This window comes from Candoia aspera, chromosome 1 (genome assembly GCF_035149785.1).
Source record: "Candoia aspera isolate rCanAsp1 chromosome 1, rCanAsp1.hap2, whole genome shotgun sequence".
NCBI classification, from domain to species: Eukaryota; Metazoa; Chordata; class Lepidosauria; order Squamata; family Boidae; genus Candoia; species Candoia aspera.
The window spans coordinates 79,351,350-79,378,757 of NC_086153.1; the positions used below are offsets into that span (position 1 = coordinate 79,351,350).

General features: G+C 36.7%; 1 protein-coding gene across 6 annotated transcripts in view; it reads right to left on the minus strand.

The window, feature by feature from the left end:
* Window positions 1–27,408, minus strand: part of QKI (QKI, KH domain containing RNA binding) — a 123,009-nt gene that overhangs the window by 38,417 nt on the left and 57,184 nt on the right. For all 6 annotated transcript variants that reach the window (XR_010068244.1, XR_010068242.1, XM_063307733.1 and 3 more), the window contains exon 4: window positions 17,829–17,972. Coding sequence is in view for 4 of the 6 variants with exons in the window: in XM_063307733.1 (XP_063163803.1) it covers window positions 17,829–17,972 (144 nt within the window). In the remaining 2 variants the exon portion in view is untranslated. The remainder of the gene's footprint in view (window positions 1–17,828; window positions 17,973–27,408) is intronic.

Consider the following 27,408-nt stretch of genomic DNA (forward strand, 5'->3'; position numbering starts at 1 on the left):
TTTAAAAAATGTATATTTATGAGGCCCTAAAAATAGCAGTTTCCTGCATAAATCAGTGGCAAAGCAATCTTGCAATTCTTCTAGAAATGTTAGGGTTCCAGTCTGACAGTAAAAAGCAAGTAAGATCATCCTCAGAACAAGCAGAACATCTCTTAGAAAGCAGAGTTATGAGGGTATGGTACCATTTGTAGAAAGGACTTTGAAAGAACATATGGGGCAGAGTCTCAAGTTCCTTCAGGTCACAGGGGAAGACTTGCTCTGCAAGAAGGGTATTATAACTTCTCTTCAATATCAGAGAAAACTTCAAAGAGAGCTAAGAAAAAAACACCACAGTGCACTGAGCAGGTAAACTCACTGATATAATTGTTTACATTCTGCTATATTATGTAATTTGCCCTGTTTAACAAAGAGAGTTAAGTCCAACATGCACTGCTGGATTAGGGTTCTAACTTTTGATAACCCCATGCCATACTGTCACGTTCACTGTTTCAATGTATTTCAAGCATCGCAACGTTTCCCATGCCATGGCGCTGACATGTGTTTCTGTATGGGAGGGAGCTGCTGTGAAACCTTGTACCAAGCTCTGTATGTGGAATCAGGAGAATGGAATGTGTTTGGGTTATGTTCTCTGTTCAAGGACTTTTCCCGCAGACCATCAGAAACCGTTAGGAGCACCTGTGATTGTGGACTGGAGAATATTCGGGGGGGGGGGGGAGATTTAGTTTGCACCGACGGTTTTTAGTTTGAATTTGCTGTGCTTTCACCATTCTCAGCTTTCTTTGTGATCCTGCATGCTGTTCTTTAATAAATCAGATATCTTTGAATTCCTGCTTATGAGTCTGATGTATATTAGAATAGGCAATCATTACACATACTGGCATAAATCAATTGTGGCAGCCAGGGAGTCACTAGGAAAAGTGAAGCTTGAGCCAGAAACAGAACTGGCACATGTGGATCCGAGATTTCAGGGAGATCATCCCTGTTTCTAAACAAAATTATGTGCTTGAAAATCACCAAGGTACCCACAATAGCAGTTTTAGGAGTCTGGACTGGATAATGTCTTGTGACTTTATTAAATGTACATACCTAAGAGCCATATAATTTGTCTTCCTTTTTTAGGGCCGCAGGAATGAGTTATCTCCTCTAGTATGAAAGCAACCCAGTATGGCCTCATTGCTATAATTGGCCTTGTCAGAAATTTGTTCATACCAGGTTCCAGAGGGTTGGAATACTATGCCAAGATATTTAAATCATGAAGTTAAGTCTATATTATCATTGTTTATCTAACTGCCATTAATGTTTATGGTGTCTGTTCCTTCAAGAAAATCATGATTTTGGTATTAAAATAGTTTGTGTTTCTTCTCCACAGTAACCCATTAGGGCTCACAGACTTTTAAGTCCCACCGAAATTAGGGACCGAATGGCTGCATCATCAGTATACAAGCGGTCCTCACTTAACTGCCACTCATTCAATGACCATTTGAACTTACGACAGAGCTGAACAAGTGGTACTTGACCAGCCCTCAAAGTTCTGGCCATTGCAGCCTCCCCAGGGTCACATGATTGTGATCTGGGCGCTCGGTGACCAGCTCACAATTATGACATTGCAGCGTACCAGAGTTACATGATCTCCATTTGTCCCCAATAGTCAAAATTATTTTACTTTAATATTTGATTTGGAAAAAAAGTTTTCATGGAGTTTTAATAATATATTCAAAGGAATTCAAGGATGTTATACAATTTCTTTTTTAAATTGGCATACTGTATTTGCAAAAATTTAAGATAGAATGTACTGAAAAAAAGACCCTGAAAATAATTTTATTTGTAATAGTTTTGTAAGTTAGTTTGTCAAATATAAAATTAAACCCTAATTACATAATCACAATGTATGCTTGATATACAAAGGTGTATATATAAACCATCACAGTATTTTAATGGCATTTACCAAACGGGTGCTTGACTATGCAGTGCACTAGAAATTTGACAAATTCAAAAAGTTTTATATGAAATAAGGTGGTTATTCAGAAATGTATTTCAACAGTTTAAATGTCCTTAATGGTGATCTTGGAGTGCCTCCAATTTTATTATGAAAACAGTACAATCACTGCTGCTAAATGCTATGTAGACTGAAGCAAATCAATTGTTAAGAATCACTTCTATGAAATACTTTCATTAAAACATAGTTTAACCAGTATTTATGAGCAAGGTTAACTTCATCACTAATTCAACACGTGACAGATTCTCCAGAAGCAAAGCCGAGAAGCAAATTTTGCATTCATTCATTTTATTAGTCAGTTCCCTATTTTATCTTGGTTGAGATGAAAGCCTTCAAGTTCCATTCACAAAAATCTGCTAGTGCTAGCACACTTAAGAATCTTTATAGCAATCCTAGAAGACAGATACGTGTTTACAGAGGTTTATAGACTTAGAAGGGATCATGAGGTTCACCTAGTCCACTTTGCTCTGCAAAGCATAGGAAAAAATCTTTTATTAATTGAACACAACAAAAAATTAATACACTAGAATTAAAAAAGGAAACCCTCTGCAATATGCAGTAAAATCAATTAAACCATGTTTGAAAAATGTACAGTATCATTTACTCCATGAAGGAAAAACATGAAAAATTGCTGCTTAATGATGTCCTTATGCCAAGGATTAAAATAAAAAAAAAAGTTTTAAAAAGATTTTTGTGAATACTTTCCGCTAACCTAGGTTTATGAAAGATATGATTTTTGTGTAAGCTACAAATGAAACAAGAATTATAGTTTAAACATTGGTTTTGATTTGCTCTGCATGGCCAATATTTTCTTTTTAGATTATTATGTGTACACGGTCTATTTCAGTTGCCCCTTGTGTACAAATCAATACATGTATGTTTCCCTTCCTTGGACTAACTTGAACACCTGAATTAGCCAAGTTACACTTCTGAAACTGCCAAACTTTTCTGATATTGTATTATTAAAGAGATTTTATGAAACAATGAATTCTGAGAAACGTAAAATTTCCCAACCTACTGTAATATAGATGCATCAGCATGTTTCTATTATATGCTTTCTTATTTTATGTGCACTTGTATATAAGCAATGAATATTCTTCTGATACTGTACAATACACCTGAGAAACATTATTTCTTTTTAAGATAATGCTTGGCTACTTCCACAGAACTGTGAAAATACAGCTTGTTAAGTGTGCAGGATTTATTATCTGAAGTTCAGTATTTTTCATAAAAGAAATAGAACTGTATTGGGTTTTACCTTTACAACTTAGCGATTCAAATCATACTTCATTTAAAGACTCACTGTGCATCCTTTGAATGCTATCTCAGACAGATTATGTCCATATGTACAATCGTAGTAAAGGTAAGATGAAAAGCAAAGCTACTGCTAGAAACATCTCCCGAGTAGTTTTATTCAATTCATGCTTCAGCAGGCAAAAGGGAGTAGATCCCATTTTTCCTACCCACCCCCAACTTCTCTTTGCATCCTCTGAAAAGCTGTTCCAATGGTTGAGAAAACTCCTGAAAAATATTTAGGAGAAGATAAGGAATCTACAGTAGCCTTTCTCCTAATTTGCACCAGCATCAGAATCTCTCTGCAACATTCCAAATTTTCCATGGGCATCCCTTTTTTTAATAAATGACAACAAATATATACTAAAGTCCATGTTTATGAGGTTAATATACCTCATTTTGCTTTATTTTATTTATTTATAACCTATTTCTAATTTCAACTTTTGTGACCACCCGTGTAAGACTCTTGACTGATGCAGTACTCTCATCAATCCCATGCCACTGGGCCATCAGCCATAAATAAAGTTATAATCTAGTATCTGGAGAGCCATGATATTGCTGCAGCAGGACTAGTCCTACACAACTGCATTAATGCACCTCTATTTTCATTGTACTTTGGTCAGAAGTACAAATCCGCATTTGAATAAATTCAGTAATTTCTGTGTATGTAAACGTTTTCATTAAACATGTGAAAGGCACCTTGTCAAGAAATTTAAAAAAAACTAATCTCCTTTAATTATATAAAAACAGTTATTTAGGGTGAAATACGATTTTTCTGCTGAAATCAATGCTCCAGCTAGCAGGATGATCAACTCTTCCCTCAACGCCTCAACATCCACTTGAGAGAACTGCAGAAGTCACAGTGCACTAGGGTAAAGTGAGGCAATTCTAACCCTAACCCTAACCCTGATGGTGCATTCTGATTTTTTAATGGTTATAATTGAGTTGGTTTCCTTCCCAACTACGTTTATGATTGTTTATTTGGTTCTTATTTAACATATTATTTGTACTTTGTTATTTTAACCCTAATATGTCAGTTGCCTAGAGTTATCTCAGTGACTTAGGTGGCATACAAACGAATAGAACAGAATAGAACAGATACTTGGGCTTCAGGGAGAGGAAAACTAAGTCCTACTGGTATGAGCAATTCTGATTTTGGTAAATATCCCACCTTAAGCTCTGTTCAGCCCACCCATACATACATTTAGCAAAAAGAGAGAAAAGTTTGTATAAACAGGAACATTTTATTCCACTTTCCAAAATACAAATCCTCCAAGAATGCTTATAAGGTTCATTTGCATGCATAGAAAAATTGAGGATGAAGTGATTCATAGCATTAATGTTCCTGTAAATACCAGTACTGCAGGAGTCTTTCAAAAGAGCAAACCAGACCCTTGAAAGTCTTTCTTTCTACTCTGAAGTTATGCTTTTCCACACAGGAAAATTGAAACCTGGATCACTTCAGCTAGGATAGGGAAAAACTGAGAAGCTAAGTCCTGAGCCCAAATATTTTGTCTTCCAGAAGAGAGATATTTTCTCAGTAATCTTTAGCTGTCTTACTGATTCCATTTACCTGCTCTTGACCAATCCCCAATTCTATATCAAAGAATCACAAGTCCACCTTTATTTTTATTTAACTTATGAATTTAGGTAAATTTAGACAGCTTATATCCTTCAAATAATTTTCAAAGTAACTTCAAAACTATTCAATAGTTTATTTAAAATATTTAAAATATAAATTTAACCTATTCAGAAGCTCGCAAGATATTCAAGAAACTATGCCAATTAGGAAGTGTTTCTTCCTTTGGAAAGACTGTCATGCTGCATAAGTATGAGTTCTATATATCTAACATTTAAGTAACTGCTACTTACTTATAATGAATACTTATATTAAAATCCACCTTTTTATGAAAAATTATACACAGCCACTAAAAATATACAAAAATTATAGAGATTCAGTGGAACCCAGTCCACCTTATCCTTAAACTAAAATCTGCCCTGCTTAATCTCCCTTGCTTCCCAAATCTTTAAGTATCAAACCAAGAAATATAAATGTAGATTATGCTGTCATATAACTTAGATCATCACTCAAGCAGCTTGGCTATGATCTTCAACAATAATTCAGAGGAAGTACATAATAATTTATGCAAACTGATCATATATCATTCAGAAGTAGAAAGTTGTATGGGTGCTTAACTTATTTACAGGCATAAGAGACAACTTCAACTTTGTTAATATGTGGCATATTCATAAACTAGAGACAGACTAATTGAACAAACTCTTTAAACAGGTTAAAATAATTTTCAACAGGTACTTCAATTTGTTTAAATTTATTGTTATTTAACCTTCAATGTTACAGTTCCTAGTAGAGATATGAAAAAAAAATAGTATCAAACGTAATTACAGTATTGAAAGTTTTGTCTTTTGTCTAATTTTAAAGAATCAGGTTTTTTGTGTGTGTATTTGAATGGTTGATACAATCTGGTAACACTGATATTTGTCACAGATTAAGGATTGTTACGATTAGGGCAAATTTTTGAATTAAGGCTACAGAAACGTATTTTAATTTAAGATGAATCCCTTATATATCAAATGTTTTGCAAATGTTTGGAAATAAGATATGAGGATATCACAAGTCTTCCAAATGCTAGGTTTCAAAATTAACTTACCCATCTTATTGTGATTTGGGGAAGGACATACAACTATATCACAATTCTGCATATAAAAATCTTAATTTCAAGTTTGCTCTTGGACTAAGACTAGGGAAATTGAGTGACTTTTGCCAGTCGCTTTCTCTCAGTCACACTTACATTACAGGGTGGGGGGTGAAGAACTGGAGAAGGCAGTGTTATAAATATAGTTCAGTAATGCAGGGTATAAATTAAACCAATAAATAAATCACATTTTCCATGTTAAACTGAATGTGACATTCCAGAAGTATTCTGTAAATTTGCAGAATTGTCCTGGACCCCCATCACATATTTTAATACAAGCAGTATTTCATTTATTTTGTGCCTTTTGTTCATTATCAGTGTGTTCAAATTATTTTCTTCAGCAAAGGATTGTTACCTTGTCATGGTGCTGGAGCTTAAGCATCTCAATGATGCCATGAGCTAAACCCTGAAGGGCCACCCAAGACGGGAAGGTCATGACAGAGAGGTCAGACTAAATGCGATCCTTGGGGAAGGTAATGGCAACCCACCCCAGTATTCTTGCCAGGAAAACTAAATTGATCAGTACAACCAGAGATATGTCGGTATACCATCGGAAGATGAGACCCCCCAGGTCGGAAGATGGTCAAAATGCTACTGGGGAGGAACAGAGGATGAGCTCAACTAGCCCCAGACGTGATGACGCAGCTAGCTCAAAGCCGAAAGGACAGCTAGCGGCCGACGGTGCTGGTGGTGAACGGCGAATCCGATGTTCTAAGGATCAACACACCATTGGAACCTGGAATGTAAGATCTATGAGCCAGGACAAATTGGATGTGGTTATTGGTGAGATGTCAAGATTAAAGATAGACATTTTGGGAGTCAGTGAACTGAAATGGACTGGAATGGGCCACTTCACATCAAATGACCACCAGATCTACTACTGTGGACAAGAGGACCACAGAAGAAATGGAGTAGCCTTCAAAATTAACAGTAAAGTGGCTAAAGCAGTGCTTGGATACAACCCAAAAAAAACGATAGAATGATCTCAATTCGAATTCAGGGCAAGCCATCTAACATCACAGTGATCCAAATATACGCCCCAACCACAGATGCTGAAGAAGCTGAAGTAGAGCAGTTCTGTGAGGATCTGCAGCACCTACTGGACAACACGCCTAAAAGAGATGTTATTTTCATCACGGGAGACTGGAATGCTAAGGTGGGCAGTCAAATGACACCTGGAATTACAGGTAAGCATGGCCTGGGAGAACAAAACGAACCACGACATAGGCTGATAGAATTTTGCCAAGACAACTCACTCTGCATAACGAACACTCTCTTCCAACAACCTAAGAGACGGCTTTATACATGGACTTCACCAGATGGACAACACCGAAATCAGATTGACTACATCCTTTGCAGCCAAAGGTGGCGGACATCTGTACAGTCGGTAAAAACAAGACCTGGAGCTGACTGTAGTTCAGATCATGAACTACTTCTTCCACAATTTAGGATCAGACTAAAGAGATTAGGGAAGACCCACAGATTAGCTAGATATGAGCTCACTAATATTCCTAAGGAATATGCAGTGGAGGTGAAGAATCGATTTAAGGGACTGGACTTAGTAGATAGGGTCCCGGAAGAACTCTGGACAGAAGTTCGCAACATTGTTCAGGAGGTGGCAACAAAATACATCCCAAAGAAAGAGAAAACCAAGAAGGCAAAATGGCTGTCTGCTGAGACACTAGAAGTAGCCCAAGAAAGAAGGAAAGCAAAAGGCAACAGTGATAGGGGGAGATATGCCCAATTAAATGCAAAATTCCAGAGGTTAGCCAGAAGAGATAAGGAATTATTTTTAAACAAGCAATGCGTGGAAGTGGAAGACGACAATAGAATAGGAAGGACAAGAGACCTCTTCCAGAAAATCAGAAACATCGGAGGTAAATTCCAGACCAAAATGGGTATGATCAAAAACAAAGATGGCAAGGCCCTAACAGAAGAAGAAGAGATCAAGAGGTGGTGGCAAGAATATACAGAAGACCTGTATAGGAAGGATAACAATATTGGGGATAGCTTTGACGGTGTGGTCAGGGAGCTAGAGCCAGACATCCTGAAGAGTGAGGTTGAATGGGCCTTAAGAAGCATTGCTAATAACAAGGCAGCAGGAGACGACGGCATCCCAGGTGAACTGTTCAAAATCTTGCAAGATGATGCTGTCAAGGTAATGCATGCTATATGCCAGCAAATTTGGAAAACACAAGAATGGCCATCAGATTGGAAAAAATCAACTTATATCCCCATACCAAAAAAGGGAAACACTAAAGAATGTTCAAACTATCGAACAGTGGCACTCATTTCACATGCCAGTAAGGCAATGCTCAAGATCCTGCAAGGTAGACTTCAGCAATTCATGGAGCGAGAATTGCCAGATGTACAAACTGGGTTTAGAAAAGGCAGAGGAACTAGGGATCAAATTGCCAATATCTGCTGGATAATGGAAAAAGCCAGGGAGTTTCAGAAAAACATCTATTTCTGTTTTATTGACTATTCTAAAGCCTTTGACTGTGTGGACCATAACCAATTGTGGCATGTTCTGAGTGGTATGGGGATACCAAGTCATCTTGTATGCCTCCTGAAGAATCTGTATTAACGACCAAGTAGCAACAGTAAGAACAGACCACGGAACAACAGACTGGTCTAAGATTGGGAAAGGAGTACGGCAGGGCTGTATCCTCTCACCCTACCTATTCAACTGGTACGCAGAACACATCATGTGACATGCTGGGCTTGAGGAATCCAAGGCTGGCGTTAAAATCGCTGGAAGAAACATTAACAATCTCAGATATGCAGATGATACCACTTTGATGGCTGAAAGCGAACAGGAACTGAGGAGCCTTATGATGGAGGTGAAAGAAGAAAGTGCAAAAGCTGGCTTGCAGCTAAACCTCAAAAAGACCAAGATTATGGCAACCAGCTTGATTGATAACTGGCAAATAGAGGGAGAAAATGTAGAAGCAGTGAAAGACTTTGTATTTCTAGGTGCAAAGATTACTGCAGATGCTGACCGCAGTCAGGAAATCAGAAGACGCTTAATCCTTGGGAGAAGAGCAATGACAAATCTCGATAAAATAGTTAAGAGCAGAGACATCACACTGACAACAAAGGTCCGCATAGTTAAAGCAATGGTGTTCCCTATAGTAACATATGGTTGCGAGAGCTGGACCATAAGGAAGGCTGAGAGAAGGAAGATAGATGCTTTTGAACTGTGGTGTTGGAGGAAAATTCTGAGAGTGCCAGAATCAAACCAGTCCATCCTCCAGGAAATAAAGCCAGACTGCTCACTTGAGGGAATGATATTAAAGGCAAAACTGAAATACTTTGGCCACATAATGAGAAGACAGGACACCCTGGAGAAGATGCTGATGCTAGGGAGAGTGGAGGGCAAAAGGAAGAGGGGCCGACCAAGGGCAAGGTGGATGGATGATATTCTAGAGGTGACGGACTCGTCCCTGGGGGAGCTGGGGGTGTTGACGACCGACAGGAAGCTCTGGCGTGGGCTGGTCCATGAAGTCACGAAGAGTCGGAAGTGACTAAACGAATAAACAACAACAAATTATTTTATTTTATTTTATAAGATGGGGATTATTTTATTTATTCCTTTAAAGAAGGTGGTATATTTCTGTATATTACAGTATATTACTGAACTGGTAACTACAAGGTTTCACTTCAGGAAAATTGATATATCTCAGGGACCCCATACTTTCCTGTAAACCATCCTTGAAACATATTTCAATGCCAAATAAAACACGTAGATTCTGAGGTCTGAAACTGTTCTAAGGGCCTATCTTTATGTCATAGATAAATTAAAAGAAGGTATCAAACAGAGAACAGGCATCTTTTCATCTGTCTTGAAACTCACCATTCAGCTTCATTATATATCTTTTCCTTAAAGAATAAGAAAATGTTCTCCTTATCTACTTTTTCCAGACCATTCATAAACACTTTTCCTTTACTCACTTATTTCTACCTAAAAAAACCCTCCAAATGTTGAAATCATTCATCTTAACAGGATGGCTCAGCATCTTTGTTGCCAACTTCAGCGCTTTCTCCAATTCAGCATCCCTTCTTAAGCACAATAATCAGAATCACACTCAGAATTCCAATAATACTACACCAAACATTTTTGAAATGTATGATGATTTTTCCAATTCAATTTAATTCTTTATTCCCAACGTAGTTTTATAGCAGCAATGCACTCGTTTTTATACCAGCAATGCACTGTAAATGTTCTTATAAAGAAAACCATCTTAATCCCAAGATCTTTTCTTTTTTTATCAGTTACTATCTCAGGCCACACCAGAACTAGTTTAGAATCCCCTCCCCCGAACAACACTTTAAACTTCTTTATACTGAAGCTTTGCCATTTTAATTTTCATTCTCCCAATAGAAATATCCTTTTGAAAGTATCCATTGTTCCTTTTTTTTTAACCACCCTAAATTATTTGGTGTCATCAAAGACAACATAATCACTTAGTACTTGAGATATTAAAATACTTCATGTGACCAAGAATCCACTGTGAGGATTGTATCCTCTTCTAGCATTTCTACATTTAAATTATAGTTTTTTGTCAACTTGTAGTACTTCACATATTTTTCCATAATATCCTAGATACAGTTCTGAATTGGCAACAGCCAATGCAGTATCATTATTCCATAACAGATACAATGCCATTCATGTCTTGTGGACAATTCCTATTGGCAAATCTATCATTTTAGGGAACAAAAATCTCTATTTTATTGTGAATCTGAATTCATTTTAGAATAACACATTTTATATATAGAAGAGTCAGAGATGTAGTTTGATAGCCTTTTTATCCACACTTTTAATCGGCAAATGTATGAGTACAGGATGCACATTGGGCTATTTTAAAATGTATTTTTTGTACTATTTCTAAATACAAAATATTCAAAGCTAGAATTATGAATATAGGCCTTGCACTTTGAACAAGAAAAAATCATACTGTTTATATTATAAATACCTGAATACAACAATGCCTAAAAATAATAAATATCAACATTAACACAATTTAAAGCCTGACTTTCCTTGAAAGAAGTTATTACTATCATTTAGGACTTTTTAAATCCTCAAATATAAACCTTTCAGGATTCCCTGTATCTATCCTTTGCATGAATGTTTTCTTTTCTTTTATGACAGCAATGTCAATATCTACTATAAAGTACCTTGAATAAATCATAATAAATGAATATGATTCAAATATATTAGTAAGTATAGCTTCATGGGTCAATTTCAGTGAATTGCAACTGTATAAGTTGCCCAGTTCATGAAATAAAGCCAATGTTTACAACCAATCCTTTATAGTTTTATAAAAAGGTAAAATACCCACAAAAGTTGTTGCTTATATTTACAACTTTTTAAATCAGAAAAATCACAGCCCAACTTACTTTTTCAGGGAGGAACTTAGCAACCTTTGGAAGACCTGGAACATGACACAAAAACTGGAGTTAGAAAGAAGAAGCTCTTTACCTGTTAGGAGACTTCTTCCTCAGTTATCCTGCCCAGGCAAATAGCAGCTGGGAACACTGGAAACCAAATACACAGGAAGCTCCATTCAACAAATAGAGACAATGTATTTGGTTGCCTTGCTTGTTTATCTTTTACGAATTAACATTCCCTGAACAGGGAAACACTACAGATAATTGATTAGACAATGGCACTCCGGAAGAACTCCATTTACAGGAAAGCAACCTCCATTTCTCATGCACATGGTCCTGTCCAGTCACAGGTTCAACAGGGCAGATGAAAAAACAGTATCTGACCAGTTACAGTTGTGTCAAGCAAGTCATTACTAGAAATTGCATTAATTAGAATTAAATGATGAATTTGGAAGAGAGGAGGCTCAGTAAAGCAATCAAATTTGTAAAGCATATAATATTGTCAAGTATTTTGAAGGATAACACATCTTTCTAAATATAATCCTCAAAGTGCAAATTTAACCCCCTGTATAATTATCATAGAGGAAGCTAATTATTCCATGAATGTTAACATTGTATGCCACTCCTCATACAAAGAATTTGTTGCAATATTTTATCCTCACAACAGCTCAGCAGTCTGAATAAGACCAATGAACAAACTTCATAAATGAGCAGAGCTCAAACTCAAATCTTCCTTTCAAATCACACACTGGCTTTAGCCCCAAAGTTGAGACACAGGTATCAGAATGTATGGATTCAGGATTCCCTTTTGAGAAGAAGACTGAAAATGCATCTGCTATATTTCTAATGAAAACTGTCACAAAATAAAATCTATGTAGTAGATCTACAAACCTAATAGATGTTTTTAAAAATATTTGCCCCTTTTTTAGAATAAAAAGAAGAGCAAATTAATTTCAAATACAGCAGAAAAATAAAAATAGAGTAACATTTCACCTGTACTTTGAATTTCACATTTTGAGAGAACCTATTAGTGAAAAAGGAAACCATAATTCAATTCAAATGTGAAAAAATCTTTTCACTCTCTCATCAATAAAGAAGTTGTTTTCTTTAATTCTATCAATTTTTATAATTACTACAGTATGTACTTTTTAAGAGTGGTTTATAATAAAACAAAAAACATACAAATAGATAGTATAACTGAACTTCCTACAGCAATCAGGAGCAAACACTTCAAGGGATTCCAAAGGTCTAGATCAGACCTGCACAACTTGTAGAGTGAAAAGTCAAAAATGCTGGCAGGCCACACATGGCCCATGGGCTGTGTGTTGTGCAGATCTAGATAAGAGGTGCATCTTAAACACTTAGTGAAACTATAGAGAAAGCTTGATACACCTCCAAAGGCAGAGATGTCTAAAGCAAGAAAATCATTGCTGACATTAATCTTACTAACTTCTCCAACAGTTATCACCCTCGGAAGTACCATTAGCAAGACCCATGCCACAAATATGTATGCTGGTTGGCAGATACTATGGAAAGTATTCTGACAAGTATTTAGGTCTAAGTATTTTGAATTTTATACATCAGCACCAGGACCCTGAGGTAGATTGATATAAAGCAATACTCCCCCAGGCAGATTCTTAGATTGATGTGATTCCTACTACACATGTAAGGGCAGACTTACACAGAGTGCGCACAGTAATCTAGAGTAGTCTGAGGCATTATGGCATGGTCATTGTGGCCAGGCTATCCTGATCTAAGAAAGCAGGCAAATGGCCACAACTGAAGAAAGCCAATCTTAGTTGCTGTGGCTACCTAGGCTACAGGAACAAAACTAGACCAAGGAGTACCAACAAACCACAGTCCTGTTCCTTGAGGTGCAACATCACCTTTGGGGGAAATGGGTGGTGATAGAAATTTGAACAAATAAATAAAATCATCCAGAACAGACAGTTCTACCAACTCACAAATCTGGAAACCACTTACTTTACCATTTCATGTTATGCAATTTCAATCTCTGTTTACCAATCCCCATTGTAGCCCTCTGGTTCCTCTACTGTATCTGATTCAGATGGAAGATCAGTTCATACAGTTGTTAAAAAGAATGGAAGACAGAATCCTGCTGCACGACATAGCTTAAATGCAATGGAGCTGAGCAGTCCTGATAAAAGATACTTCCAACTCCCATTCACAAGATTGCACTTCCCTGGTTACAGGTCATCCACCAGCGCAAACAAGGAAGATGTACACTGTTATATAAATTTGTATGCAAATATCCAAGCATGCTTCAAGTCAGTCATCTATTCCACAGGGGTTTCCCTTGACGTAAAGTCCAGTCGTGTCCGACTCTAGGGGGCGGTGCTCATCTCCGTTTCAAAGCCTTGGAGCCGGCGTTGTCCATAGGACACTTCCGGGTCATGTGGCCAGCATGACTCACGGAACGCCGTTACCTTCCCGCCGAAGCGGTACCAATTAATCTACTCACATTTGCATGTTTTCGAACTGCTTGGTGTGCAGAAGCTGGGACGAGCAACGGGAGCTCACCCCGCCGCGCGGTTTCGAACCGCCGACCTTCCGATCGACAGCTCAGCGGTTTAACCCGCAGCGCCACCGCGTCCCACAACTTTGTTCAAATACAGGAAACTGGCTACAGTGTATTAGCAATCCAGTCCAGGGAAGGCATCCACAGTAATACTCCATCTTGCAAAGATGTATTCATTATCCTCCAACCAGTTTTAACTATGAGGGCCAAGAGCCCAGTTCATAGGTGGAGTAAATATCTCATGCACAATAAATGGAATTAATCTCACAAAATTAATGAATTCCCTCAGAGAGACAGTCATCCAGGAAGAAGGAATTACATTAAAAAAGTAGGAAAATCCTACCATTAAATCAGGTCTGAATTCTCTTGGTGGCCAAAAGTATGATCAACTAGAAATGAAACATAATCCACAAAGTACCTTCCACAACAAATAATGAACTCCTAGATCTTAAAATATGCCAGGGACTAATGCTAAAAAACCACTACCAATTTACAGAAGTAGTTTCTAAAATTTCTAAGTTTGACCATTACACAGAATTATTTTTAATTGCAATTAATTGTTGGTTGATATAGCTATCCAAGGTTACATAGATGTTTGTTCAAATCTGCCTATTTTAAATCTTTTCTATGGAGGCATTCTTAGATGTGTAGTATCAGGAAAAGTACATAATTTATAACTGAAACCTTTAGCAGGGGTTTGCATCACAATAAAACTTCCCTATCTTCTTGAATTCCCTATTCAACACAAAAAGCAGAGTTGAAGAGAATGACTGCATCTTTACAGAATTTCACAGAAAATGATTGTTCCTGGGAGAAAATAACGTGGAACAATCCCTTAAAAAAGCACAAACTACTTTCCATTTGAACACAGCATAATAAAATAATTGTTTAAGCTTCCAAAACAGTATTTATTGATACAATAGACACTGTACTTATCATTCTCTCAAATTGCGAACTCACATGATTTTGTGACATCAAGACTGGAATTAAAACAAAGCCACTGAGAAACAAGAGGGCAGAACTAACATACTTGGGCAAACACTGAAGCTGACTGAATCATAAAATGCTTTATATCCAAAAGGAGGATACCATACCAACCCAAAGCAGTTTAACGAACTGAGTATATTTAACAGTTTCCAGAACCACACAAAGTTCAATATTACTTGGGGAAAAAAGTAAAAAGTAAAAGTCAGCTGAGGGATGAAGAATGGATATTAACTGTTTACATGATTTACAATGGACTGATTGGCTGGCAAGAATGCTGAAAAGAATTCTACTAGTAGGTAAGGATACATATAACATTTTGCTGTAGATTTCATCTGTTACATACATGGCTCCTTTGCACTGAAATTAGATACAGCAATACTTTTTTCATTTTACTGTAATCATTGCTTGGGTTCAAATATCGTGCTAAGTCATACTTTCCTTTTGGCTTAGTGCAATTTATGAATCTATACAACTGCCAATGTGTCTGGCACACAGTGATCTACAACTTAGTGTTATGTGCTAACCTAGACATTATATCTTGTTCAACAAGCCACTACATGTATTACAGCTATTGATATCAATTTCTCCTATGTCTACTTAGGACAACACTTGCAGAATCAAACTAAAAAGCTTTTCCTCAATATTTACAAAGAAATTTTGCTACTACCAACATAAACTAAGATTTATTTATTTATTGAACAAATGTATAAGGCTGCCCAACTCACACATGGTGACTCTGAGCAGCTTACAGAATTAAGATCCGAGTGAAAAACAGATTTCTAAATTTAACTTAATGGCTGCAGTTTCAGAATCGTAGACCTTAATGTGGCAGTCACTTAAATGCCTAACATGATAGTCATTTCCTCTATGATCTTCTACATAGTCATCAACATTTAGTTAAAGAGGCACTCAAATAAACACCCTGTTTTCTTGTAAAAATGCAAACATTCCCTCCCTTCAAGTACAAATGAATGCACTGCAAAATGGACACACAGCATAATATACAGTATATTAAAATATTAACAGAGATAAAGGATACAGAATGCAAAACTCAAAATATGGATCAGTAATAAACAATTACAAGATACTAAAAATCTTGACATCTGAAGAAATTTGATAGTTTGTTATCTACAATTAGAACTCAAAAATGGTTCCTTCTTGCACACTCCATCTTTATATCCTGATCCAAACCAACTCTGAAGACACACATTAATTAAAGGTATAACACAGTGCACAGTATCTATGTTTGAACAAAACACCAGCACAATTACAACCTAAACTTAATATACATACAACTGAGATCAGTTCAATTAGAAATGACCATGTGTACAATGTCAAAACAAACATTTTCCATTAAGACCAGAGATGGAACTGAGTTTACTGCTGAAGAATTAATCAATCATCTACATGAACCTAATTTAAATTAAATGAATGTAGATTTTTAAAAATGTTTCTGTATTATGGAACAAACTATTCTATACTTTATCTCCCTAATAAGAGTGGGACTTTTTTTATTATTTCTTTGATTTTTATCCCACCTTTATTTTTGGTCAACATAAGGCGGCATACATACTCAATGCACCTCCTCCTATTTTCTCCACAACAACCACTCTATGAGGTGGGTGGTACTGAGAGAGTGTGACTGTCTCAAAGTCACCCAGATGGTTTTTATGCCTAAGAGAGGGCTGGAACTCTTAGTCTCCTGGATTTTAGCCCAGCACCTTAGCCACTAAATCAAACTGGCTCTCATTTTTAATTAAAATTATATCTTTACATGCAGTTTTAATTGTTCTCAATGGCTGAATTATGTAGTATTATCAAGCAAGATTTTAAACACAGTTGCATCATACTACTAGTGTTCATCAAAATTTAATTCAGTGGTAGAAGAGAGGAGTATTTATGTCTTTCTGCTCATTTTTATTATAGCCAGCATAGAACTATTATAGTCCAACTAGATAGTTTTAGAAAAGCCTTCTGATGTGAGCTCAGTATGAAAAACATATTCCAACTTTACATGTGTCCCCAATAATTTAAGGGACTTTCCCACCCATATTAAGCAAGCAGCAGGTTTTTTTATATGACACTACTGTATATTTGTATTTTTATATTTTTCTTCCTCTGCATGCTTCCCTGCTTATAAATACCTTTAAAAATTCATATAACCAGACATCCTGCTCATGCACATACTTGGAATAAAATATCCCCATCTCCAAAATGGTTTCTTTATGGTAAATAAACTACAGCCAATATACTGATTTCTTTGATATATTTCTCTGAGAGATATCTATCAGCAGAGCAATTTTATAAAGAGAAAAAAGTTGCCTCATTGAATTATGAAATCAAATCTTCTGAAAAGTGTGGCTACAATCAATAGTAGAACCTACTGAGATCTGCTGCACTCTCTTTCTTCCCACCTGGTACACTCCACAGAGTTACTTTAGATGTGTACAAGGTTCATACCATGCCTTCTCTTAACAGCCCTCCTTTTATAACTGTTTCTGAAAATTCCACAAGTTTAAATGACTCTCATAATTTTAAAAGTAGCTTACTACAGAGCTGGGGTGTTTTGCTTAAGTGAACAGCCTCATGCTGCTCTCCAGACTATAGTTAAAATTATCTGAAATATTCCTATTTCTCCTATATAATCTATTTGTATATCCTATAAGCATGCACTAGTTATATATTATTCTTTTCAAACCGATGAAAGGTGCTTTTGAAAAAGCAATTGATATCTTACATTCAATCTTATTTTTACATTACAGTGCATCATATACTGACAATGTTTTAGATGAAAAATATTTTACTTGGACATATTTCCTTTAATTGCATACTATCTAAAACACATGGAAGACAGTATGACCCTTAAAAAACATGTATCAAACATCAATATTTCAATAAAACTACTTACTGCAGGTACCAGTAATTTTTTTACTTCTTCCACAGCCCTCTTCAATTTGATTTCTGCTCTATTTTGAGCATCTTCCACAGTGATTAAAACATGCAAGTCTTCATTCAGATGTTCCCAATTGGGCTTGCCTCTGTTTTGTTCTTCCTAGAAATATGAAATATCACATTTAATTGGTTAGCCTCAATTGCAACAAGTCAAATTATTGGACAGTATTAGAACTATACATGTGTGTCTACTCATTATGCTTCATTATGCATTTTGTATTTCTGAAAACCCTAACAATTATCATCAAGTGGCCAAAAAGTACTTTCTGTGACTAAACTGGGAAAATTCAACACAAAAACTCTCTAAGGGATGTAACTGAAAAAGAAAGACAACTGAATTTGAGAGCCAAGGATTTTCTCACTTTCCACTGCTATCATGACATAATGCAATTGAAAATAAGATACCGTTATACATGCTCACACTTCATTTTGGGGGAGGGAACAAGTGACAGCCCCCTTACGCCTCTTAAGAAGCTCAGAATCTTCCAGACTTGCCAATATATTCCTCACATTTTTAATAGCCCATTCTTGCTATACAGTCAAAATCACTCAACAATTAAGTTCATTATTAGTATACTTAGTATACTTAGCTTTCCCCATTAATAATCTTATGCAGTAGTATGTCAGTTTTTCATACACACAGACACACACACATAAAAAAAATTAACCTGCCTTATATGACTACTGCATGGATTATCTAATTTGTTTTAAGACAATTATTATTAAGTAGAACTAGAATCTAATAAGTCCAGGAATTATATCAAATTCTGGCTTCTAACATTTTTCCTGCAAGTTTTTACACATCTCTAGGATATCTGAAATACTGCTGCTCTCACTTTCTTTGGTTTCTTCTTTGCACCAGTTCAGATCGAATTATTCATGTAATGCCAAAGATGCAGTGGTAGTAAAGTGAATCCTGAAGTTAACTGCATAATTACTCAGCAGTTCTTCAGTTAACTTAGCAGATTTCCTTATTTCCTATATATATGTAAACTGATCTTTTCACTACTTCCCCACATTTTTAAGACAAAATACGGTAACCACAACACAATTGCTTAATCTACTCTAGTTACACAAATCAAATATATATATCTAAGCACGCTCAAATTTGTATATGTATTTCTTCACGAACAGAAAGTAGAAGGTAAAATTTGAACAGAATACGTCCAAAGACTACGAAGGGAAGTATGGAACCAGTGTTCTCTATATCAAGCAAAGTAGGTAATTAACTGCTATTCTGACATAGTCCTTTATCACCAAATTACACAGCACTGCTAAGTTTTTCTCAGAGTCACGTGCTGTGCTACATCAAAGCAAAGCTGATGTTTCAGGGTCACATTCACTCATTTAATACAGAAGCATAAGTATACTTCTCACACACTATTATTAAACATAAGAAAAAAATCTAATTCTAATGTATAGACAGGCCTACATGCAAATGTGATATTTTTCCCATAAAAGATTGCCTTTCATTTTCCAGTTCTAAGTAGCCATAGTTCACTTAGTTTTGAATGCACAGTAATTAGGCATGCAAATAATCTAGAAGCACTTAAAAATTTTACACTGTGTGCAATCAATCCTATTCTTTTTCTTCTGCACATTAGAAGACAATTGTCTCCCATAAATCTGCCAGATGTCTTGTTTTTAATTGTCATACTATTAAGAAAATACACAATATTCACAAGACATAATGAACTGGATCCAAATTTAGGTGTATACAAGAAGACTGGATGGAAGAACACCACTGAACCCAAGTACTTGAGATGGCACATATGAAATTAATTTAGAAGAAAGAAACACAGTTCATAGAGATGGATATTTGGGAGAGAATGTGAGTAACTGGTATTAATTCACACTGTGTCATAATCTAAGAGAAAATTTCTATAAAATGATGTACCATTGGTATATGACACCAGGGAAATTATCAAAAATGTACAAAGGTATTTCAAACCAGTGCTGGAAATGTGAAAAGCATGAGGGAACATTTTATCATGCATGGTGGACTTGTGAGAATTTTGAGTACAAATTTATATAATGATGCAAAAGATTTGAAGGATTAATATTGCTAAGAAACCAGAAATTTTCTTATTGGGGCTTATGGTAAACTGATACTGTATATGGTGACTGCAGCAAGATTATTATATACACAACGATGGAAGAATAATGAAATTCCCACAGTGAAGGAATGGATTGCAAAAATGGCAGCATTTGCAGGAATGGCAAAACTGACTTCTTTGGTCAGAGAACCAACAACAAAAACTTTTTGAAAGACTGGAAGACTTGTATGACCTTTTTGCTGAAAGAAGAAAAAAATGAATTGATGATTTATGGATTTGAAGACTAAGATGAAGACTAAATGAAGGGGTGAAGGGACTGTAAAATACTTAAGAGGGAGGAGGGACAATAAGAATGTAATTATCTGTTGAAAAGAAGGTCAGAAGTCATCTCTATGTTTCTTAACTTTGGTTTCTTAACTTTCCCTTTTCTTGAGCTTTCCTTTTCTTTTTCTTTTTTGATTTGTTATTATTATATGAAAATTATCAAAAAATATAATTTTAAAAACAGAATAAAGAAACACAGTTAACATACTGCATACACCTGTACTAGAAGTCAAGTATAACTAGTAATATACTGATATAATTATTTAGAAAGTGAACTGATACCAGTTTTTAAAATTCTGTATTTAAATTACTATTAAATACAATTTTATTTATATGCACTCAGAAACAAGTCCAACTGCATGCTAATCCGATGTAATTAATCCTGATTCAACCCCAAGTTGTAAAACTTTACAAAAGAAAAAAGCAGTTTAATTAGTATACCAACCACATATGACGAGTTTTTACTGGGTGAAACATGTATGTAGTCCAACATTCAGAAATCACAGTAACTAATAAGTTTATGGAAGCCCAAAATGAATATAAATTCAATAGCCTTCTCCATCTATTTTTCCAGGCAATGAATATGTTGGAAGGTAAGAAAAGAGACAGGAATACGCGTAGTGGTCTTAGCTTAACATTTTTGCTGCACAGGGATATTCAGAAGGATAATACTTTTGAACCTGGGAGATTTCATATAACATAGCTATCAGATGGTCTTATATTCCATGAAGATGACCAATTCTCTTTTAATTAATTCTCATTTTATTGGGGGGCATAATTTTATCTATCTTGAACCTTCCACATGTACTTACATTGAAAAACTGAATTTAATAATATGAGTGAGAAAAAGTATCCACATGCATCCCTATCATGTCCCTTAGTCATGACCTTTTTCTTTCAAGGATAAAAGTAATTGTTCTTTTTTGGTTTTACCAAACTTGCCATTTATTCACCTTCAATTCCAAACTACTTTGGAATTGAAGGTGAATGAACTCATTTATGAGTTTAAATGAGTTTAAATCATAACTCACTTATGAGTTAAAAAATCATCTATAAACATTTCACCATTTCTGTCAAGCAATAAAAAATAGTACAGGTAGTCCTCATTCAGCAACTGCCTTGGACAGTGACTGTTCAGTTAGGAAGGTGATGAAAAAGTAACTTTGTGACCAATCCTCACATTCATGACATTTGCAGGTCTGTAAAGCAAAAGAAAGCTGAAGTAAGATGGTAAGCACAATCGCAGTTTCACTTAGCAACTGCTTTGCTTAACAACCAAGCTGCCAGTCCTAATTGTGGTCACTAAATGAGAACTACTTGTACCAGAATAGTTGCTAGTTTACTTTTTGGATTGATAAGCCCTCCATTTGAAAAGGGAATGCAACTTACTTAGCAGAAATATAATACAAAAGAAAATTAATGCAAAAATTGAACATTGTTAAAAAACATATACAATAATAACATTATTATTAAAACCATTCAATGGTTAAATAAATGAGATGTATCTTCATGCCCTTTTTAAAAGGAAAGGGAAACCACTTTTCTATGTAAATTCCGGTACTAATTTCCAATCATGGAAAGGCTTAGGTGCCTTAAATCTGTTTAAACAAACAAAAGCACAGTAAAAGTTATTTCAAATTCTTTAAATTGAATGTAATCTAATTAAGACTTAAGACATTCTTTAACAGCACCTGCCAATAAAAATGGGCTGTGTTTTCAAAAAGAACCTCACAACTAACTTTATTAGTCATAAATAGTTAAATCATAGATCTATAATAATAGCTCAAATTCAACAAGTTACCATTATTTATTATTCTAGTGGTGAATGCTGAATGATGAAACTTGCCTCTCAAAATATAGCTTAAACTCACTGGAAAACCAGGCATCATTTAGTTGCAGGATAATGAGTAAAGAATAACCACTAAAATTTCTACAAATTCAGTAAATGGCAGGATATCAAGAGAGAGAGAGAGAGAGAGAGAGAGAGGGAGGGAGGGAGGGAGGGATGGAGGGAGGGAGAGAGAGAGAGAGAGAGAGGGAGGGAGGGAGGGAGGGAGAGGGAGAGGGAGAGAGAGAGAGAGAGAGAGAGAGAGAGAGAGAGAGAAGTTTAAATTTCATGTTTAAGTCTCCACACCATCTCTTTCTATACAACCAAATAACAAGTCATGTTTCCAGAGAAAGCAATCAACTATATATCCATTCCATATATCCATTCACTCAGTGAACCTTAAAATTCCAGGCTACAGTGGAATAGACAGACATGCTTTAATGCTCAAGGCCTTAAAGACATTAAGTAAAACAACACACAGAGGAGCTACCACTCCTATAATATCACAGTTTCAACCCACCTATCAGATACACATACAAAAAGAATGTAACTGTATCATGATGCTGATCAGAAAATAAGTCTCCCCGAAGTCAAACCAACTCCTGAGGACTTCACAAACATGTAATGGCAGCAATACACAAGTGGACTGCTAGCGCCATCTTCCAGGATGTCTTCCCGCTTCCCAGCCTTGATATTTCCTAGTAGTCTCCCATCCAAGCAACTGAAGTTCTGCATGATAGATGGGCAGCCATATAATTTTTCTAAATGTATGCATGTATGTGTGTATGTATGTATATGTTTCCAAGCCCAGATGTGGTTAGCTGGGTGCTATCACCTCATAAAAATATGTTCTTAGTGTACTAGAGTGCTGGTGGTGGTGGTAGAAAGAATATAAAGTTTATTGGAAAAAGGTAACAGGAGGAGGAGGACTTGAGCTCACATTTAGAGCTAGATATAACCATTCCTCACATTAATATTTTTTAAAAAGTAATGTACATGTGGGCAGATTTCTGACTTGCAAATTTTTTGTTTTTTTTTTCAGACCTAGAGAGAAACTGAGATTTAGAATTCACAGATCAGAGCTAGTTGCAAACTAGTAAGTTTGAAGAGTCTGCAACAAAATTGTTCTCATTCAATGAAAAATAGATGGTATGTTTTATGACAAATGATACACAGTAGTAAACTGCCAACGTTTATACAAATTTACAATTGTGATACATTTGTAGCAGGAAACTGTAGCAGGAAATTTCATAGTAATAGAGTAAAATATTAAATATTTTTACTACTAGATAGTCCAGTGCAAACAGTGCTTAGAACTCTTTTTCTCTCCCCAACTTTTAACTTTTCAAATGAAAAATGGAGGCTTTACTTAAAATAAATCTCTCGAACATTCATGCAAATAATTAGCAATCTTGAAGCAACAAAAGCCATAATTATTAATTCAGGAAGAATCTACTAGCTATCTCATATGTTTGCCTTAAATTTTTTTCCAGCTCTCAGTAAGTAAACTTCATCAAGAATTCGGTTCAGGGTTCCCATAAGCCATCTCCTCTTATGGAGATAAGAATGGCATTCCATTTTCCCTCTTCCATCCCCAACCACAGGAAATATAAGAGTATGAAGTTATACTTGGTGAAGTGATTATTGATGTTTCCAGCTGGTGGCAAAAAATAGGAGGGCAAGTTTTGCAATTCTTGCAATTTTACAATCGCCTTGCAAAAAGTAGTCATTTTCTTTCCAAGAATAATACAGGCTCAACTTTCCATGATAAAAGTAAATCAGAAGTATATGATAGTGTGCATTAATAGTACTACCCCCCTTTTTTTGAAGAATTCATTGCAATTTATCTTCAGCAAAGGATCGTTACCTTGTCGTGGTGCTGGAGCTTGAGCACCTCAATGATGCCATGAGCTAAACCGTGAAGGGCCACCCAAGATGGGAAGGTCATGACAGAGAGGTCAGACTAAATGCGATCCCTGGGGAAGGTAATGGCAACCCACCCCAGTATTCTTGCCGTGAAAACTAAATGGATCAGTACAACCAGAGATATGTCGGTATACTATCGGAAGATGAGACCCCCAGGTCGGAAGATGGTCAAAATGCTACTGGGGAGGAACAGAGGATGAGCTCAACTAGCCCCAGACGTGATGACGCAGCTAGCTCAAAGCCAAAAGGATGGCTAGCGGCCGACGGTGCTGGTGGTGAACGGCGAATCCGATGTTCTAAGGATCAACACACCATTGGAACCTGGAATGTAAGATCTATGAGCCAGGGCAAATTGGATGTGGTTATTGGTGAGATGTCAAGATTAAAGATAGACATTCTGAGCGTCAGTGAACTGAAATGGACTGGAATGGGCCACTTCACATCAAATGACCACCAGATCTACTACTGTGGACAAGAGGACCACAGAAGAAATGGAGTAGCCCTCATAATTAATAGTAAAGTGGCTAAAGCAGTGCTTGGATACAACCCAAAAAACGACAGAATGATCTCAATTCGAATTCAGGGCAAGCCATCTAACATCACAGTGATCCAAATATACGCCCCAACCACAAATGCTGAAGAAGCTGAAGTAGAGCAGTTCTATGAGGATCTGCAGCACCTACTGGACAACACGCCTAAAAGAGATGTTATTTTCATCACAGGAGACTGGAATGCTAAGGTGGGCAGTCAAATGACACCTCGAATTACAGGTAAGTATGGCCTGGGAGAACAAAATGAAGCAGGACATAGGCTGATAGAATTTTGCCAAGACAATTCACTCTGCATAACAAACACTCTCTTCCAACAACCTAAGAGACGGCTTTATACATGGACTTCACCAGATGGACAACACCGAAATCAGATTGATTACATCCTTTGCAGCCAAAGGTGGCGGACATCTGTACAGTCAGTAAAAACAAGGCCTGGAGCTGACTGTAGTTCAGATCACGAACTTCTTCTTGCACAATTTAGGATCAGACTAAAGAGATTAGGGAAGACCCACAGATCAGCTAGATATGAGCTCACTAATATTCCTAAGGAATATGCAGTGGAGGTGAAGAATCGATTTAAGGGACTGGACTTAGTAGATAGGGTCCCGGAAGAACTCTGGACAGAAGTTGGCAGCATTGTTCAGGAGGCAGCAACAAAATACATCCCAAAGAAAGAGAAAACCAAGAAGGCAAAATGGCTGTCTGCTGAGACACTAGAAGTAGCCCAAGAAAGAAGGAAAGCAAAAGGCAACAGTGATAGGGGGAGATATGCCCAATTAAATGCAAAATTCCAGAGGTTAGCCAGAAGAGATAAGGAATTATTTTTAAACAAGCAATGCGCGGAAGTGGAAGAAGACAATAGAATAGGAAGGACAAGAGACCTCTTCCAGAAAATTAGAAACATTGGAGGTAAATGCCAGGCAAAAATGGGTATGATCAAAAACAAAGATGGCAAGGACCTAACAGAAGAAGAAGAGATCAAGAAAAGGTGGCAAGAATATACAGAAGACCTGTATAGGAAGGATAACAATATCGGGGATAGCTTTGATGGTGTGGTCAGTGAGCTAGAGCCAGACATCCTGAAGAGTGAGGTTGAATGGGCCTTAAGAAGCATTGCTAATAACAAGGCAACAGGAGACGACGGCATCCCAGCTGAACTGTTCAAAATCTTGCAAGATGATGCTGTCAAGGTAATGCATGCTATATGCCAGCAAATTTGGAAAACACAAGAATGGCCATCAGACTGGAAAAAATCAACTTATATCCCCATACCAAAAAAGGGAAACACTAAAGAATGTTCAAACTATCGAACAGTGGCACTCATTTCACATGCCAGTAAGGTAATGCTCGAGATCCTGCAAGGTAGACTTCAGCAGTTCATGGAGCGAGAATTGCCAGATGTACAAGCTGGGTTTAGAAAAGGCAGAGGAACTAGAGACCAAATTGCCAATATCCGCTGGATAATGGAAAAAGCCAGGGAGTTTCAGAAAAACATCTATTTCTGTTTTATTGACTATTCTAAAGCCTTTGACTGTGTGGACCATAACAAATTGTGGCAAGTTCTTAGTGGTATGGGGATACCAAGTCATCTTGTATGCCTCCTGAATAATCTGTATAACGACCAAGTAGCAACAGTAAGAACAGACCACGGAACAACAGACTGGTTTAAGATTGGGAAAGGAGTACGGCAGGGCTGTATCCTCTCACCCTACCTATTCAACTTGTACGCAGAACACATCATGCGACAAGCTGGCCTTGAGGAATCCAAGGCTGGAGTTAAAATCTCTGGAAGAAACATTAACAATCTCAGATATGCAGATGATACCACTTTGATGGCTGAAAGCGAAGAGGAACTGAGGAGCCTTATGATGAAGGTGAAAGAAGAAAGTGCAAAAACCTCAAAAAAACCAAGATTATGGCAACCAGCTTGATTGATAACTGGCAAATAGAGGGAGAAAATGTAGAAGCAGTGAAAGACTTTGTATTCCTAGGTGCGAAGATTACTGCAGATGCTAACTGCAGTCAGGAAATCAGAAGACGCTTAATCCTTGGAAGAAGAGCAATGAAAAATCTCGATAAAATAGTTAAGAGCAGAGACATCACACTGACAACAAAGGTCCGCATAGTTAAAGCAATGGTGTTCCCCGTAGTAACATATGGCTGCGAGAGCTGGACCATAAGGAAGGCTGAGAGAAGGAAGATAGATGCTTTTGAACTGTGGTGTTGGAGGAAAATTCTGAGAGTGCCTTGGACTGCAAGAAGATCAAACCAGTCCATCCTCCAGGAAATAAAGCCAGACTGCTCACTTGAGGGAATGATATTAAAGGCCAAACTGAAATACTTTGGCCACATAATGAGAAGACAGGACACCCTGGAGAGGATGCTGATGCTGGGGAGAGTGGAGGGCAAAAGGAAGAGGGGCCGACCAAGGGCAAGGTGGATGGATGATATTCTAGAGGTGATGGACTCATCCCTGAGGGAGCTGGGGGTGTTGACGACCGACAGGAAGCTCTGGCGTGGGCTGGTCCATGAAGTCACGAAGAGTCGGAAGCGACTAAACGAATAAACAACAACATTGCAATTTATAATTTCATAATGTTGCTGCATGATCTATACTGTACTGTTATTCTTGATATGCGTGTTCTATTATTTTTTATTTGGCATAGAGTTCAGTGATTTTTGGATCAAAGATATAAAGGTATCTTTAAATATTTAAGAATATGGTAAAACCATAACTTCATCATCCTTGTAAACTCCTTGTTATTTACCTGATTCTATCTTCACATTTTCTGTTTATTCTTTCTTGTTAACACACACATAGAATTTTTTTTAATGTTTAATTACAAATAA